Source organism: Lithobates pipiens, unplaced genomic scaffold, assembly GCF_037356315.1.
Source record: "Lithobates pipiens isolate NorthernLeopardFrog02 unplaced genomic scaffold, aLitPip1_a1.2 Scaffold_3, whole genome shotgun sequence".
NCBI lineage: Eukaryota > Metazoa > Chordata > Amphibia > Anura > Ranidae > Lithobates > Lithobates pipiens.
Window position 1 is genome coordinate 118175837 of NW_027507790.1, and position 15602 is coordinate 118191438.

General features: G+C 44.5%; 1 protein-coding gene across 5 annotated transcripts in view; it reads right to left on the minus strand.

The window, feature by feature from the left end:
- Nucleotides 1-15602, minus strand: part of TNFAIP8 (TNF alpha induced protein 8) — a 149434-nt gene that overhangs the window by 42474 nt on the left and 91358 nt on the right. The window contains exon 1 of one of the 5 annotated variants that reach the window (XM_077462219.1): nucleotides 6696-6855. The exons of 3 other annotated variants lie outside the window; for them this stretch is intronic. In XM_077462219.1, the coding sequence (XP_077318345.1) occupies nucleotides 6696-6726 (31 nt within the window). In that variant the 5' untranslated portion in view covers nucleotides 6727-6855. Of the gene's footprint in view, nucleotides 1-6492; nucleotides 6530-6695; nucleotides 6856-15602 lie in introns of those variants that run through there. One more of the 5 variants, XM_077462220.1, reaches the window with a different exon arrangement.

Sequence of the window (15602 nt, forward strand, 5' to 3'; positions counted from 1 at the left end):
AAAAGATTGCCTACCATGCTGAAAAATCTCTGCAACCAGTTAAATATCTTTGTTTACATTTTCGACAAGTGAAATGACCTCCATTTGGTAAGCATTTGTCATTGGCAGGGGTTAACCACACCGTAAAGATGTAGCCGTTCCAGGCTTCCCTGGCACTCGCCTAGGTGAAAGTGATGTCTTAAAAGCAGAATTAAAGTCACGTTTTTTTTTTTTAATTGCAGACAGGTGGAGCTTTTATGAGAGGAGAGACCCAATCAGTCTCTTCTGGCATGAACGCTTCCATTGCAGGTCAGCTGTAATGTACATCAAGTGGTGGATACGCAGCCCAGCGTCCTGACCGGGAGCAACATCATTGCAGCCCAGACATTCAAGTGGCCAAACAGAAAAGAGGGAAGACCAGGAGAAGATGAAAGAGCCTGGGATCAGTAGGAGCTGAAAGGGTAGCACTGGAGGGCATCACTTGACAGGTAAGGTTGCCACAATGTGCCAATAGGCTGTGCATTCTAACATTCTGCCATAAGCCACCTGGGGCCCATTTAAAGTGGTTGTAAACCTCAGACATGACATATGAACAAGGCATATCCCTCTATAGTGTGTACTTGTCTAAATTAAGGGCACCAAGTGTCATTCTTGTCTGCTGCCCGGTTCCTCTGCTATCTACATGAATCACTTCCCACAAGTTTTCCTGACTCCAAGAGAAAAATGGTAACAGGGGAGGGACCTCCAGCAATTTGACAGTCTCTCACCTCCAACCAGCTTTCAGAGATCTCCTCACTGAGCTCCTTACATTGTAGTATCAGCTATCTGCCCCTTTTTTTCTAAGCTCTCAGACAAGCTTTAAAAATGTGGGATTTTGAACATATGTAGAAGAGAAGACGTCATTTTTGTGTATCACCTGAGGCCAGTCACTTCATTGGGTATACGTAAGGGATTAAAACCATGTTAAATATAAAACGAAAAAATCCACAGAGTTGGCTCACACCCGACAGCGTTCCCCTGCAGTGCGCTTTGGCAACCCATCCATTTGACTGGGCTGCAAATTGCAGCAGGATGACCTATGTCGCTACACCAAATCGCATGGTACAGTAGCACCATGTGATCTGATGCCCACAAGCACACAGCATTTGTGATCTGTGTTAGGAGTGCTGCAAACAGTGTATTGGCAACTGCAGCAGATCACCAAGGCAAAGAACTTGCCTTTCCCACACCGCGTTCTGGTGTAAACCAGCCCTTAGTCAGGCAATCCATATCAAATTCCACTACCAGGGCCGGAGAATCATCTTGCTAAATTTGAGACTCTAAAAAAAAAAAAACACTTTCCCAGGATTTTGTGGTTGACCAGATTCAAACTGAGTTTGTAAAAGATCTGAGACTATGGTGTGGAGGTAATTTAGGTATGTAAAATGGCTTCCAAGTATGTGTGAATATTCTATATTATAAACGTCAAGAATATTTCAGTCAGAGCAAGGCAGAATTCCTTCTAGTGAGAGCTGGCCAAATTCCAGGACATTAACAGTAAAAAAGAACAAAAAAAAAAAAAAACACACAAACTTACCCAAACCCCTCATGATTAGGTCCATGACCAAGCTTTCTTTCTCTCATCACTGGGGACATTTGTGACATCAACATTCCCAACAGCAGTTGTGTTACCATCAGTACGGCTCTCACAATTGTCTCAATGCAGGTCCCACCAATATAAAAAAGTAGGGCATACTATCAAGTATTCAGACTGGCATCTGGGGTGAAAGGTGAAGGAGCAAGAAGGATGACAGATCCAGATATTTTTACTTTTGATGCAAGTGAAAACACCTAAAAGGCGTAGAATGTCCTGAGCAGCTTTTGGGGACCCATTTAATGAAAGAAAACTGAAAATGGGGAGCTTGGGAGGGTAAGGGTCTTGAAAATACAGTAGTATTTACAGGACTCTCCAATCAGTGAGATACAAGTCACCGGAGATCAGTTTCCATGATCTGCAATCAACCATATATGGTCTATACAAGATGGTCACCTCCTGGAGAGGCTTTATAGTTTATGGTCATAAAATGCTGAATCACAGATTTAAAAAATTTTTTTATACTGATCAACAGAAAGATACTCTTCTAGTTCGGTTACAACAGATCTCTGCGAAGTGATTAAATTACAAAGAAAGTAGGTTCTCTGTGGCCTGATTTTGCTTTGCAATAGTTTTGTTTGCCTTTTGTATATATCCGCAAAAAGAATTGACATAAAAAAAAAAAGAAAATAACTCACTGTGAGAAGATATCAAGGAATGGCATATTAACTATGTATATATCAAACCCTACCAGGGCCCTGAAAACTGAATATAGTAAGATATACCCCGCTACTCCACTTGCTTCAAGGTACTGCGCTGAGCGGCTTCCCTGCTGCATTGTGAACATAGGTCGGCTACTCAGCACGGACGCCATTTAGAAAATGTAGTAGGGGTTCCCCAAGACCTGAAAGCTATTCCATGGGTTCCTCCCTGGTTAAAGGCTGACCTACAAGGTTCAACTTCTAATAACTGTGCCAAAACCTACATCATGAAGACAAAAAAATAAAAAATAAAAAAAGAACACAAGCACCTTGGTGAAAAGCCAAGTGATGAGCACAAGTTCGGGGAGTAATACAGTGCAACATTTTGGGATACGGAACATCCCTTGGAGAACACTTAATTTGGTTGTACCTGTAGGTACCATGACCATCTCCTAAACTTGTACTGTTTAGGAGATATTCACTGTATCCACATATGCTGACGTCATCGGCACATGTGCAATGAAGAAACTGAAGTAGCTGTGCCATGACTGGCAGCTCCCCTGTAAGCATGCACAGGAGTGACGCCATTGTGGCTCTGGCCAATCACAGCGCCGGAGTCCGCGAACCCAGAAATAACTCTGGGAGACATGTCGCCAGCCACAGCAGTGTACAGGGACTGCTGCAACAGTTTCAATCCAAAGTAAGTATTTCATAATGAGCTAGTATGAGATGCATTATAGCTCATTATATACCTTTGTCTTGCAGGTTGTTTTTTCTGAGAGTTTACAACCACTTTAAAAAAAAATAAAACTAAACTAAACCCAAGAACAAAATTACAAACACTATGTTGCTTGTTGTGTTAAATTGTCTTTTTCAAGGGTGTACAGTTTTACCTTTTCATTTTTTCTGTAAAGGCTAACTTACACTTTAAATCGATTTGCAGAGATTAATTTTCACTTTAACTTTAAAGTGGAAGTCCAGGATATTACTAGCTAACCCTAAATCTGCTCCCACCCACATCTAATTCCTATTTTATCCAGCTGAAAGGAAGATGCATATACTTACCCACTTACTGAGCACTCAAGTCTGGTCATGTGACCTCCCCAGCGACCAGCTTCAGTAGAGAGAGGAGAAACCAGTGACAATGGCTGCAATGCCTGGGTGGTGATGTCACCCATAGGCTTACGATAGGGCATCCATTGTTGGCTGTCCCTCCATTACCCTGAAGCTGGCTGCTAGGGAGATCACATGACCGCAGCATTCTGAGAATAGGTATGTGCATCTTCCTTCTACAGGGCAGTTAGAATAGGAGTAAAGGGGGGGGGGGGGGGTGCTCCAGACAAGAATGCTCACTAAAAAAAAAAATGCATTCAACAATTCTTATCAATGTCAAAGCCAAGAGAGATGCTTTGTACAAAATACTACAATACAATGACAGCTCAATACTTTGTGTTTAGGTGAAATATTTTCTTATACATCTCCATATAAAGTATAAAAGCTTTGCACTTGAGATTTAAGCACCTCAGCTATGTTGGGTTGGAATGCAAGAGATTCCATAGGAATGTGCTTTTTCAAAACACTCATGACAGGAAAAACTTGTTCTACAGTTCAATCTGTTGCCTTATGGCCCACCCCTGGCTTCATCAGTGAGGAGGTACAAGACTGACACAGGGACTTTGTGTGTCCTTGGAAATACTCTGCACGTGCCTGCTAAGTGATCCAAGACTTGGGTTATGCTACACTTCCGTTCAACTTGCTGGCCTGGCCAATTAAAGGAGAAGTAGGGCCAAAGCTCTTTTGATTCTACTTCTCCTATGGATCACAGAAGTGCACTTAGTTCGGCACTCCTGTGACCAGTTTTCAGCTGAGAGTGGGCTAAAGTCCGCTAATGTCACTGAACTGGTCCAGGCTCTGGAGAGGTCCAGACTTTAAAAGTCGAGATTCATCCAGATGCCTAAACCGGCAGCTGGCTCAGCCTCTTAGTATACACAGACACACACGAAGCTGGTCATAGGTGGTTCGAATCTCGGCCAGTTCAGCAAAGACAAGCCAAGATTCAAGCCATGGATGGATGGGCTGATTGTACCCAAGCTGATTGATCAACTTGGGTACAACCAGCCTGTCAGATTTTTCATACATTTATTGCCAGCAGCTATAACCACTATGTGGGTTCTGCCGGCCAGGACAGCTGCCCCCCACCCCGCTGGGAAAACACAATAAGCGCCACAGGAGGGATTCCCCCATTTAACACAGTCAGTGGTGGAATCTAGCAATTTTTTTACCTGCAGCTTGTGGTTGCAGTAAAGAAAAATCACACCATCTATGACCAGCTTTAGAGGGTGGACAGCATCAGCAGGAACCTGTAAGATATTCTGTGCATGCAAGTTAGTCCAGAGCAACTACCAAACTAAAAAAAGAAAGAGGAGTTGCAGCACAGAAATCATAATTTATTTCCTCTGGGTCAAGCTGGGATGTCTAAAACGTTGCTGGATTATTTTTTAAGCGGTAGTAAACTGAGGGGGGGGGAAAAAAAAAAAAAGTTTCCACCTGCAAAGCAATATCATAATGTGCTAGTATGCACTGCATACCAGCACATTATGAAAGACTTGCCTTAAAACAATGCCCTCCAGCAGCGCTCTGTCACCACTGCAGAGGCTTCCATCTTCACCGCAGTCTACTTGTTCGGGGGCTCCGGGCATTTGATTGGCCGAGTGGCAATAACGGTGTGTCATACAGCTCGGAAGGAATGGCACAAGTATGCCGTTCCTTCAGAGTGCATGCGCCGGTGACGTCCCTGGTTGCTACTCAAAAGAATATCTCCTAAATGGTGCACTTTCAGAAGATACAATAATGGTCTTGGATTACGAAAATAATTTGTTCCAGAAGCATGCTTGTAATCCAAAGCACTTGTATATCAAAACGATCACCCACAAGAAATAATGGAAGTCTCAGATGATTCGTTCCACAACCACTGCTGGTGTATGCAGTACTGTATGTAGCCAGAGCTGGTGGCACTCAGGAACTGTTGACACTTTCTGGTGCTCCGACGCATGTTACACTCACCCAACCCAGCTGGGAGCATCTCCAAGTGTCTCCAGCACCCCTGGACCTCTGGCCACATACAGCAATACATACACCAGTGGCTTGAGTCTTGCTCATCTTGTGAGACAGCGCACGCAAATAAAGTCATGATTCTTAAATATAAAAAATAGAGCTCGTCTTGTGAAACGCTCATATACCACGTTACCCGCAAAGTGAGTTATCACTGTATTCATTTTACCTACAGGTGAGCTTTATTATAAGCTCACTTGTAGGTAAAGATAACATTCCAGGGTTGACTACCACTTTAAGGGCTTGTGCATACCACCAGTGTGCATTACTGTTCAGTGGATGGCGTGCAATGTGAAGTGACGATGTGCTGATTACAAGACATTGCACCATTTACCTTCTTTTTTTTTTCTAACTTTATTAAAAATGTCTCAAAAGGGATTTCATTCATATTAATGCACTGCAGCGTGCTGCGACATGATGAAGTCCACTGCATAAAAATGCAGCATGTCCTGATTTTTATCAGTGCACATCACTGCAGTCCAATGGTGTGAACAGGTTGCCCTGTCTATGTTGGGAAAGGTTGCCTAGCACTGCCCAACACATGCAAATGGGAACTCAATTATAAATTGAGCCACACAACTCCCTTTGTTGCGACCCCTCTCTAGTTTTTTCCACCTGTATATGTGCCGTGTGTTTCTATATATAGGAGGTATGTATGGATGTAAATATTATCTATATATACACACACTTTCACCCATATGAATACACGCTGCATTCACGCATGCACTCACATTTGTATTAGAAAAAAATAATAAACTAGATCAGGCACCAACTGTGAATAACTATATTGTGTCTGGAGTGCATCCAGGTTTCCGGAGTTTTAAATTAAACCTTTTTCACAGTACCCGTCTCTCACCAGTCTTTGGTATTTTCTCTGTGAAATAAAAAAGTTAGATGGAAAGGAAAAAAAAAAAAAAAAAAAAAAAAAGGAAATACAGTATAGCAGCGAGCGTGCCAAAAATAGTGATCTTCATTTCTCAGCTGAAACTTGCAAGCATTCCCCACCGAGCAGCAGTAATAGTTGAAAGCTTCCCCTCCACAACAAATGAGACGGTCAGCCAAGTTTTAAAGTGATCAGCACTACTCTCTCTGATGTACCATGAGGCTTTCTGGCCTAGGATAACCCACCAAGAAGAAAGAAGTATTCCATTCCTTGTGTACTCCTTCCAGGAAACCTACACAAAAGCTGTCCTCAGATGATTCTGCCAGATCTCTAGACATAATGGCTGACAAGCTAAAACCACAGCAAACTTCACATTTCACTTTCATGTGCCCAGGCAGCCGGGTGCCCAGTGTAAGAAGCTGAGATAATAGGAAGCAGATCAACGTACCGTCTTTGGGTTCATCTGACTCTGAGCTCATGGTGTCAGTGTGAGCCACTGGAGAACAGATTACAGCTGACGTGCACTCTCAGCACAAGTAGACAAGTCAACTTTGCAAAAAAGAAAAAAAAAAAAAAGTCAGGCTGAAAAGAGGAAAGTTCTGCAAGTTTGGCCAATCACATGCAGACAGTATGGGGAGAAAACCCCTCCCCCTCAGCCACTGTCTGGAGAAGCAGTACCTTCAACACAAACGCTTATTGAGAAGTGCAGATCTGCATTGCCATACTATTACACAGAGAGGTTCCTTATTGTATCATGTGAGGGTGGGGTGTAGCTTGCTGGAACATGAATGGATTACAGGAAAGGAGAACAGTGAGCAATGCTCCATCTTCAGCATTTCTTTAATGTGATCGTTAAGCTGGATGCCCCAGAGCCAACAACTCCAGCGCTGAGCATTGATGTTACTGGAGCTCAGCCCTACAAACTGACACAGTCAGAGGTGTGTCATATAAACAGCCAGGGCTGGGTGCATGCAATCAGATCTGCTGGAAGGATGAGGGAAAAAACAATTCTACTCTGCTATCAAAACAAACATATAAAGCAGAAGCTGAAACAAAGTATTGGAAGCTGTGGATGGCCATACACACATTGATTTCCTTCACGCTGGAAGATCACAAGAAATCTGGGAGTGCGGTGCGAAGCAATTGCTGCAAAATCCAATGCTATAGAGAATCACCGGGGACTCTAGCAACTAAATCACTAGCTACAAATTGCTAACCTCAGAGATTAAATGCGATCTCGCAAGAGTCCCTAGCAATTTGTTATAGTATTGAGATGTGATCTGCTACAGATCACTCTCAGCAATTTGTAGCCAAGCAAAACAATTACTGCAACAATTCATAGAGAAGCATTAAGGGCTTGGTCACATGTGTGACTGCCCTTGCAGCACCTATGAAAAGCGATCAGTGGTGAATTACTTTTCAGAGGTTGACAGGTGGCTAGGAGGCGATAGGTCACCACCTCATGACCTGATTTAACCTTGTAAATGCCACACCAGAGAAGCCCCATAAGCTTGCACTGATCATATTAGGCAGGCAGTAACACCACAGACCTCATTTGAAACACTAAATATAACGGCTTGGTGCAACCCCCCTCTTTTGCCCCATTTTTGTAAATTAGCCAAACAATCATTTGATCTTTTTCAGTTTTTTTTATCCAAGCTGACTTTTGAATCTAGTGAGACAGTCAAGTGATGGGCAGCTGCTAGTTCTTGGGTGCAAATGGGGTAAATAGGAATGTTAGCCAAGCTTTGTACATTCCTGCACACAAATAGTACCTAAAGCTGAACGCCAAGTGTATATCTTGGCAAAAACCTGCATGTAGTCTATGGCGGCTGGTGTTTTTTTTTTTGGGGGGGGGGGGGGCGGCTCGGGGGTCTCGCAGTCAGTCATCTACCACTTACCCCATCTAGGTTCTGGGCAGGCAGCGCTGCGACGGGTGAGCATCTCCTCCTCCACCTCTACATCACGGTGGCTCCTGCCGTGCATCCAATATGATCGCCTATCCTTTCAGCCAATCGGGTGACAGGTCCTTCCTGATTGGCCCGGAGGAGGATCAGTGTGAGAATAGCAAATATTCATTCGCTATTGCCACACAACTGGGTGGGCTCGGAGTGCAGTGCTCTGCACCCCAAGCCCACCCTTTTTTGAAGCCTATTAGAGCCTCTGGCTCTAATCACATTCTTGAAACAAAAAAAAAAAAAAACATTTCTGCACTATATGTACTTTTCCCCATCCTTTGTTTCTTTAAAAATGCTGCAGAAAAAAAACTCCATCTGATCCTGACAAAAATGGAGAACGTTTCTATCTTCTTGCGCAAACTCAGACCTGTTTCTGCTGCTCTGGAAATGAAAGCAGCATTGTCAGCCCTGCTGAGTTCTCCCTTGTTGGCCAACAGAACCCCCTCTTCTGTGATGGAGATAAGGAGATGGGAAGATGTTCTGTAGTCCAGCAGGAGAGAACTGTGCAGGGCTGACAATTTCCTTGCAGTAACAGCATGGATTTGTCAGCTCACACACTTTGACAGATTACCAGGTATAGGTCTGTACTTGAAGTATTTTTAAAAGATAAGCCTTTGAGAATGTGCTTGCATTGCCGAGACATACTAAATAATTCTCTCTTTGCCCATACATACACTTTAAAGCAGATTAAAAACATAAATTATGCCTGCATTCACACTTCGCCATTTGCTCAATTTTGCACACAGTTACAAAACGTGTGAATAATGTGTGTCACTTTTACATTGCCATTCATTGTAATGGAACCCCAAACAACAAACATGAAAAAGTGCATCAAATGGAAACACATGCAGTTAACAAAACGCATGAAGCACGACACTCAAAAAAGAGGTACATGAGCTACTTTGTCACATGTAGGGAAACTCGATCAATTGAAATGGACTGCCCTATATGGGTGTCACAAAAATGCACACACATGTGGTGCGATTTTATGCACATTCACAAAATGCTAAATGAAAAAGTAAGCTAAAGCGTACATACAGCCTAAACTTTGTTTGTTTTGGATGCAGTGGGAATGGAATAAAACCCTTAACAGATTTTGTTCTGTGTCCCAATGTGGAGATTTCACTTCCTGTCCTGGAGATGCAACAGGAAATGAGAGGATCTTTTACCAACGTTGTCACCAAAACGTTTGCCCAACAGATAACTTGCTCTGGTAACAATGGTCTGCAGGACAAATAGAAGTGTGAAATTTCCCAGCAGGGATACAAACAGCAATATCAATTCAGGGACTTGGTCACTACCCTGGTACAAGCATGCAGCAAGAAATCTCTTTAAACAGTCAGAATGCTTTATCTATTCCACACACACACACAGAGGATGGGAATGACAAGCAGAGACAACTTAAAATGTTATCAAGGCCAGGGCCCTGTACGCTTGTGGTTGGTTTCCCAAACACATTGTAGGGCTATAAATTATACAGAGCTGTAAATAATAATTTTTGCATTTATCAAAGTAGGAAAGCAAACCGTGTTTTCTGGCAACAGTAAAGGGTATCATTACCTCTAACTAAAGGGAGACGCTAGATCTACAATATAAACACCAAAAATACTGCCAAAATAATAGAAGGCAAGTTTGTAGTAGAAACAAACACATTTACAAGGTAACAAGTCAGTAATTTCTGCAGCATGAATGTCACAGTTGCTGAGTTCACACCGGGTCAAGGTAGTATTGAAAATAATAAAAAGTACTCAAGCTGCAATACTCCCCTTCTCTCCAGGTCTGTACACTGCAATAATTCCATTCTGCTGCTAGATGGCATCAATCTTTCAGAATGAATGACACTGGGTATGAAGATTGATATCCTGCACTTAAGGTGTAATGACACAAAAAATATTTTTGTTGAAAAGTATCTCACATCTTCTGTCTGGACCTACAAATGGCTCAAATCCTGACCCCCCCCCCCCCCCCACCCCCTTGGAGGGCCCCACACTGTTTTTTTTTTTTAATACTTTTTTGTGATGTCCTGTGGCCAAGGTGAGGCCTCTGATGACACATGAGGTCATCATGCCAGCACCATTCTCTGCTTCAAATCACTCATCACTCATAAACCTTTGCAACGACTGGCAGCCATGTGAATAACATGGGACTATCCCGTTACAATGGCACCTAAAAATGGAGAAAAAAAAAATGAGGATGGGGAAGTGGTGCAGTTGTGGAAGCTGACCATACACATATTCCCGACCTCAATGGTTGTGGTGGACTATCTCGGTACTGATAAAAAAAACATAATTGATATATAAAAAGATTATTACATATAAAAATAACATACAAAAAATAAATATAAAAAGAAAAATTGAAAAAAAATTCAAATACTCAGGGTTCCCCCAAGAGATATCTGTTGATGAAGTGCACCTCAAAGAGTGGCTTTTCCTCTACTAGTTTCTGTGTATTTTACTGCTTCTTCAGGAGGAATAATCTATAAGACAAACACTAAATTAAATCACAAATTGAATACTGTAGATTACACTTAAGGATTTTATACAGTGCGTAAGGAAGGGAAAGGTAAGGAGGGGGGAGGGGGGTAGGGAAAGGAACGGAGAAATAGGAGGAACCAAGGAACAGAGATGCAAACAGTGGATATGGGGTATACAGTATAAGATGGCTCACCTGAAAACCAATACCAGAGATAAAAATATTCCAGAACTCCAGGGGACGAATAAGGGTTAATCCTATTAAGTAAAACGGTCAGACAGCGAGATACCAAAATGACTGGCCTTGTCCTGTGATGTAATTAGAAATTTTTGGAGCTTGCAAGGGGAAGTGGTACAGCCTCCCTGGATGTTTACCCGGCCAAAAGCCAAAAGCAGCAGATAAACTCTGCAGGGTAAAAAGATAGTTATGTATATGTAAGTACACTTACATATCCTTTTACCCTGCAGAGATCATCTGCTGCTTTTGGCTGGGTAAACATGGGAGGCCGTACCAGGCTATGATTGGATGCTTTATCGCCCTTGCAAGCTCCAAAAATTTCTTATTACATCACATGACCAGGCCAGTCATTTGGTTATCTCGCTGTCTGTCTGTTTTACTTATTGGGATTAACCCCTATTTGTCCCCTGGAGTTCTGGAATATTTTTATCTCCGGTATTGTTGGTGTTCAAGCGAGTTACCTTGCTCCCTGTATACCCCCCATGTCCACTGTTTGCATCTCTGTTCCTTGGTTCCTCCTATTTCTGTGTTCCTTTCCCAGCTCCCCTCACCTCACCTTTTACCTTCCTTGCACACACCCCCCCTCCCCTCTTTTCCCTCTCTCCTCCCTCCCGCACAGCTCCCCTGCCTCCCCTCCCTTTCTTGTTCCCCGTTTTTCTTCTCCCCTTCCACCTCCTTTCTTCCCCCCCCTCTTTCTCCTCAACCCCTGCCCCACCCCCTACCCACTCTATACCTCTTTCCTTTCCCCCCTCCTCCAAATCCCCCCCTCATTTTATCTTCCTATGTATTCTGTTTTCACCATCTATTCTCCTGTCCCGCTCCCTCCCCTTTCATCCCTTCCAATTCCCTACACCTCCTCCCACCTCCCCCTTTTCCTTGCCTCCCTTCCTTCTTCCCCATCTCTCCTTACCCCCCCCCCCCCTTTCTTCAATTCCCCTGTCCTTCCCTCCCATGCCCCCTTTTTTTCCCCCACTGATTGTGGAGTGACCATGCATGAGATACCCTTTTACTATTATTCCTTCCTATTTAGAACCTCTCTCGCCCACACTGCCCTTGTCCGCCGTGGGGGAGCTCTTTTTTTGAGTGGCCTTGTTCCACACATGGCCAGTGACCTGTCGGGTGAGCAACTCTTTTTTCTATATACATTTTCTGCTGAATTATAAATTGTATAAAATCTGTTAGTTTAATGTATTCGATTTGTGATTTATTCAAGTATTTGACTTCTAGATTATTCCTCCTGAAGAAGCAGTAAATACACAGAAACTAGTAGAGGAAAAGCCACTCTTAGGAGGTGCACTTCATCAACAGATATATCTTGGGGGAGCCAGAGTGTTTATTGAATTTTTTTCAATTTTGCTTTTAAATGTATTTTTGTATGTCATTTTTATATGTCATAAATCTTTTTATAGATCCATTACGTTTTTGTTTATCAGTACTGAGATAGTCTACCACAACCATTGAGGTCAGGAATAAGTGAATGGTCAGCTTCAGCAACTGCCCCACCTCCTCATACTCATTTCTTTTCTCTATATAAATTTGGATGATGGTACCTTCTTATGTCTAGCTAAACTATATTATATGAGGCTATAGTCTAAATTAAATTCGGCATCTAAAAGTGGGTGGGATATATTTGGTAGCAACATTTTGTCCCTGAAGTTGATGTGTTGAAAAAAAAGGGGGGGACATTGCAGTCTGTTGTGTATGGAGCGGTGTAGCTGCAGAACAGTCAGGGTGCCCATGCTGACCTGTGTTGGAGTCCATGCCTAGACAAGTCAGAGCTGTTTTGGCAGCAAAGGGGACCTACTCAATATTAGATGGGTGCTCATGAAGTTATGAATGATCGCTATATACTATAATTGAAAGGCATGTCGCCATAAAGTCCTGCAGTAACGGTATATCCTCAGTTTTCATGAAAGACAACATCTTGCGGTGAGAAAAAAAAATAAAAATACTGTGGGAGACAACTCTGGATTGAAAATGTTATTGCAGCTTGAGCTGCTTTTTACATATTTTGAACACTGCCTGGGGGGCTTTATTTATTTGTATTTTTTTTTAAATTAATTAAGCCTGTTGGCTTTAACTGCTTAAGGACCGCCTCACGCCAATATACGTTGGCAGAATGGCATGGCTGGCACTTATCTGTACGTGATTCTTTATGTGCCCAGCCGTGGGTCAGGACCTGGTCCTGAGCCCCGTGACCGTGGGACCAGTGGACCTGATCGCTGCTGATGTCCCGCGATCGGGTCACAGAGCTGAAGAACGAGGAGAGGTCAGTGTTAACAAACCTCTCCCGTGCTTCCTACTGTGGCTGTCACTGATAGTCTGTTCCCTTTTATAGGGAAGGACGATCACTGACGTCACATGCCAGGCCACGCCCCCCTATAATCATAAAAAAAAAAAAAAAGGTCATACATAACACCTACACTGCCCCCTAGTGGTTAACTCCTTCACTGCCAGTGTCATTTACAAAGGAATCAGTGAATTTAACCACTTGCCGACCGCCGCACGACGATATACGTCGGCAGAATGGCACGAGCAGGCATATGGGCGTATATATAAGTCCCTGCCTGCCCGCGGGTGGGGGGCCCGATCGGGCCCCCCCCGGTGCCTGCGGCGGTCGGCATTCCGTCGAGAGCGATCCGGGATGAGGGGGCGGCCATTCATTCATGGCCACCCCCTCGCGATCGCTCTCGACGAATGGAAATCCCCGGTGACATCACTTCCTCTCCTGTAATGTAAACACAGGAGAGGAAGTGATGTATTCTCTCCTCCGTGTCGGTATTTTTCGTTCCGACACGGAGGAGAGCGGATCGGTGAGTTGCACCAACACTCTACACACACAGTAGAACATGCCAGGCACACTCACACCCCCCCTTTACCCCCCGATCACCCCCCCAATTACCCCTGCCCCCCAGTCACAGTGACACCAATGTCATTTTTTTTTTTTTTTTTTTTTTTGCATTGGTGTCATTTGTGACTGTAATAACTGTTAGGGCAGTTAGAGTTAGCCCCCTTTAGTTCTAATGTGCCCCCCTAACCCCCCCCAATAAAGGTTTAACCCCGTGATCACCCCCCGTCGCCAGTGTCACTAAGGCTGGGTTCACATTGCAGCGGTTTATGAGAACGAATGTGATTCGCACCGCACTGCAGTGCAAATCACATCCGATCTCTGTGCGATTCGAGTTCAGCCATTCGCCGCACCCGCCACACCCGCCGCACATTCGCACGGGACCCTTTGTTTGGCCCGCAGCAGAATCGGATCGCATGGGTGTTCACACCATGCGATCCGAGTTTGCAGATCGCACTGCGATATGCGAACTGATCTGGGGGTGTCAGTAACATTTCACTGACACTCCCAGCAGTTCGCATAGGGCAGTGTGAACTGCCGCCGGGAGGCATGCGATGCGGGAACCCGCCGCGGATTCGCGGCGTTTCCGCATCGCTCCAGTGTGAACCCAGCCTAATAAGCGATCATTTTTCTGATCGCCGTATTAGTGTCACAGGTGACGCTAGTTAGGCAGGTAGGTATTTAGGTTCGCCGCAGCTTTTTATAGCGCCAGGGACCCCCATATACTACCGCATAAAGCCCCCTGATTGCCCCCTAGTTAACCCTTTCACCTGTGATCACCATATAACTGTTACAGGTGACGCTGGTTGGTTAGTTATTTTTTTATAGTTTCAGGGCACCCGCCATTTATTACCTAATAAAGGTTTAACCCCCTGATCACCCGGCGGGTGTCATTTGTGACTAATAACTGTTAGGGCAGTTAGGGTTAGCCCCCTTTAGTTCTAAGGTACCCCCCTAACCCCCCCAATAAAGGTTTAACCCCGTGATCACCCCCCGTCGCCAGTGTCACTAAGGCTGGGTTCACATTGCAGCGGTTTGAGAACGGATGTGATTCGCACCGCACTGCAGTGCAAATCACATCCGATCTCTGTGCGATTCGAGTTCAGCCATTCGCCGCACCCGCCGCAAATTCGCACGGGACCCTTTTTTTGGCCCGCAGCAGAATCGGATCGCATGGGTGTTCACACCATGCGATCCGAGTTTGCAGATCGCACTGCGATATGCGAACTGATCTGGGGGTGTCAGTAACATTTCACTGACACTCCCAGCAGTTCGCATAGGGCAGTGTGAACTGCCGCCGGGAGGCATGCGATGCGGGAACCCGCCGCGCATTCGTGGCGTTCCCGCATCGCTCCAGTGTGAACCCAGCCTAATAAGCGATCGTTTTTCTGATCGCTGTATTAGTGTCACAGGTGACGCTAGTTAGGCAGGTAGGTATTTAGGTTCGCCGCAGCTTTTTATAGCGCCAGGGACCCCCATATACTACCGCATAAAGCCCCCTGATTGCCCCCTAGTTAACCCTTTCACCAGTGATCACCATATAACTGTTACAGGTGACGCTGGTTGGTTAGTTATTTTTTTATAGTTTCAGGGCACCCGCCATTTATTACCTAGTCTCACTAGTGTACCCCTAAATTTAGGGGTGTCTACTTTCCAAAATGGGGTCATTTGGGGGGGTTTGTGCCATCTTGGCATTTTATGGCCTTCAAAACTGTAACGCCCTTAGAAAGCCTGAAGGCGGTGCTTGGTTTTCGGGGCCCCGTACGCGGCTAGGCTCCCAAAAAGTCCCACATATGTGGTATCCCCGTACTCAGGAGAAGCAGCAGAATTTATTTTGGGG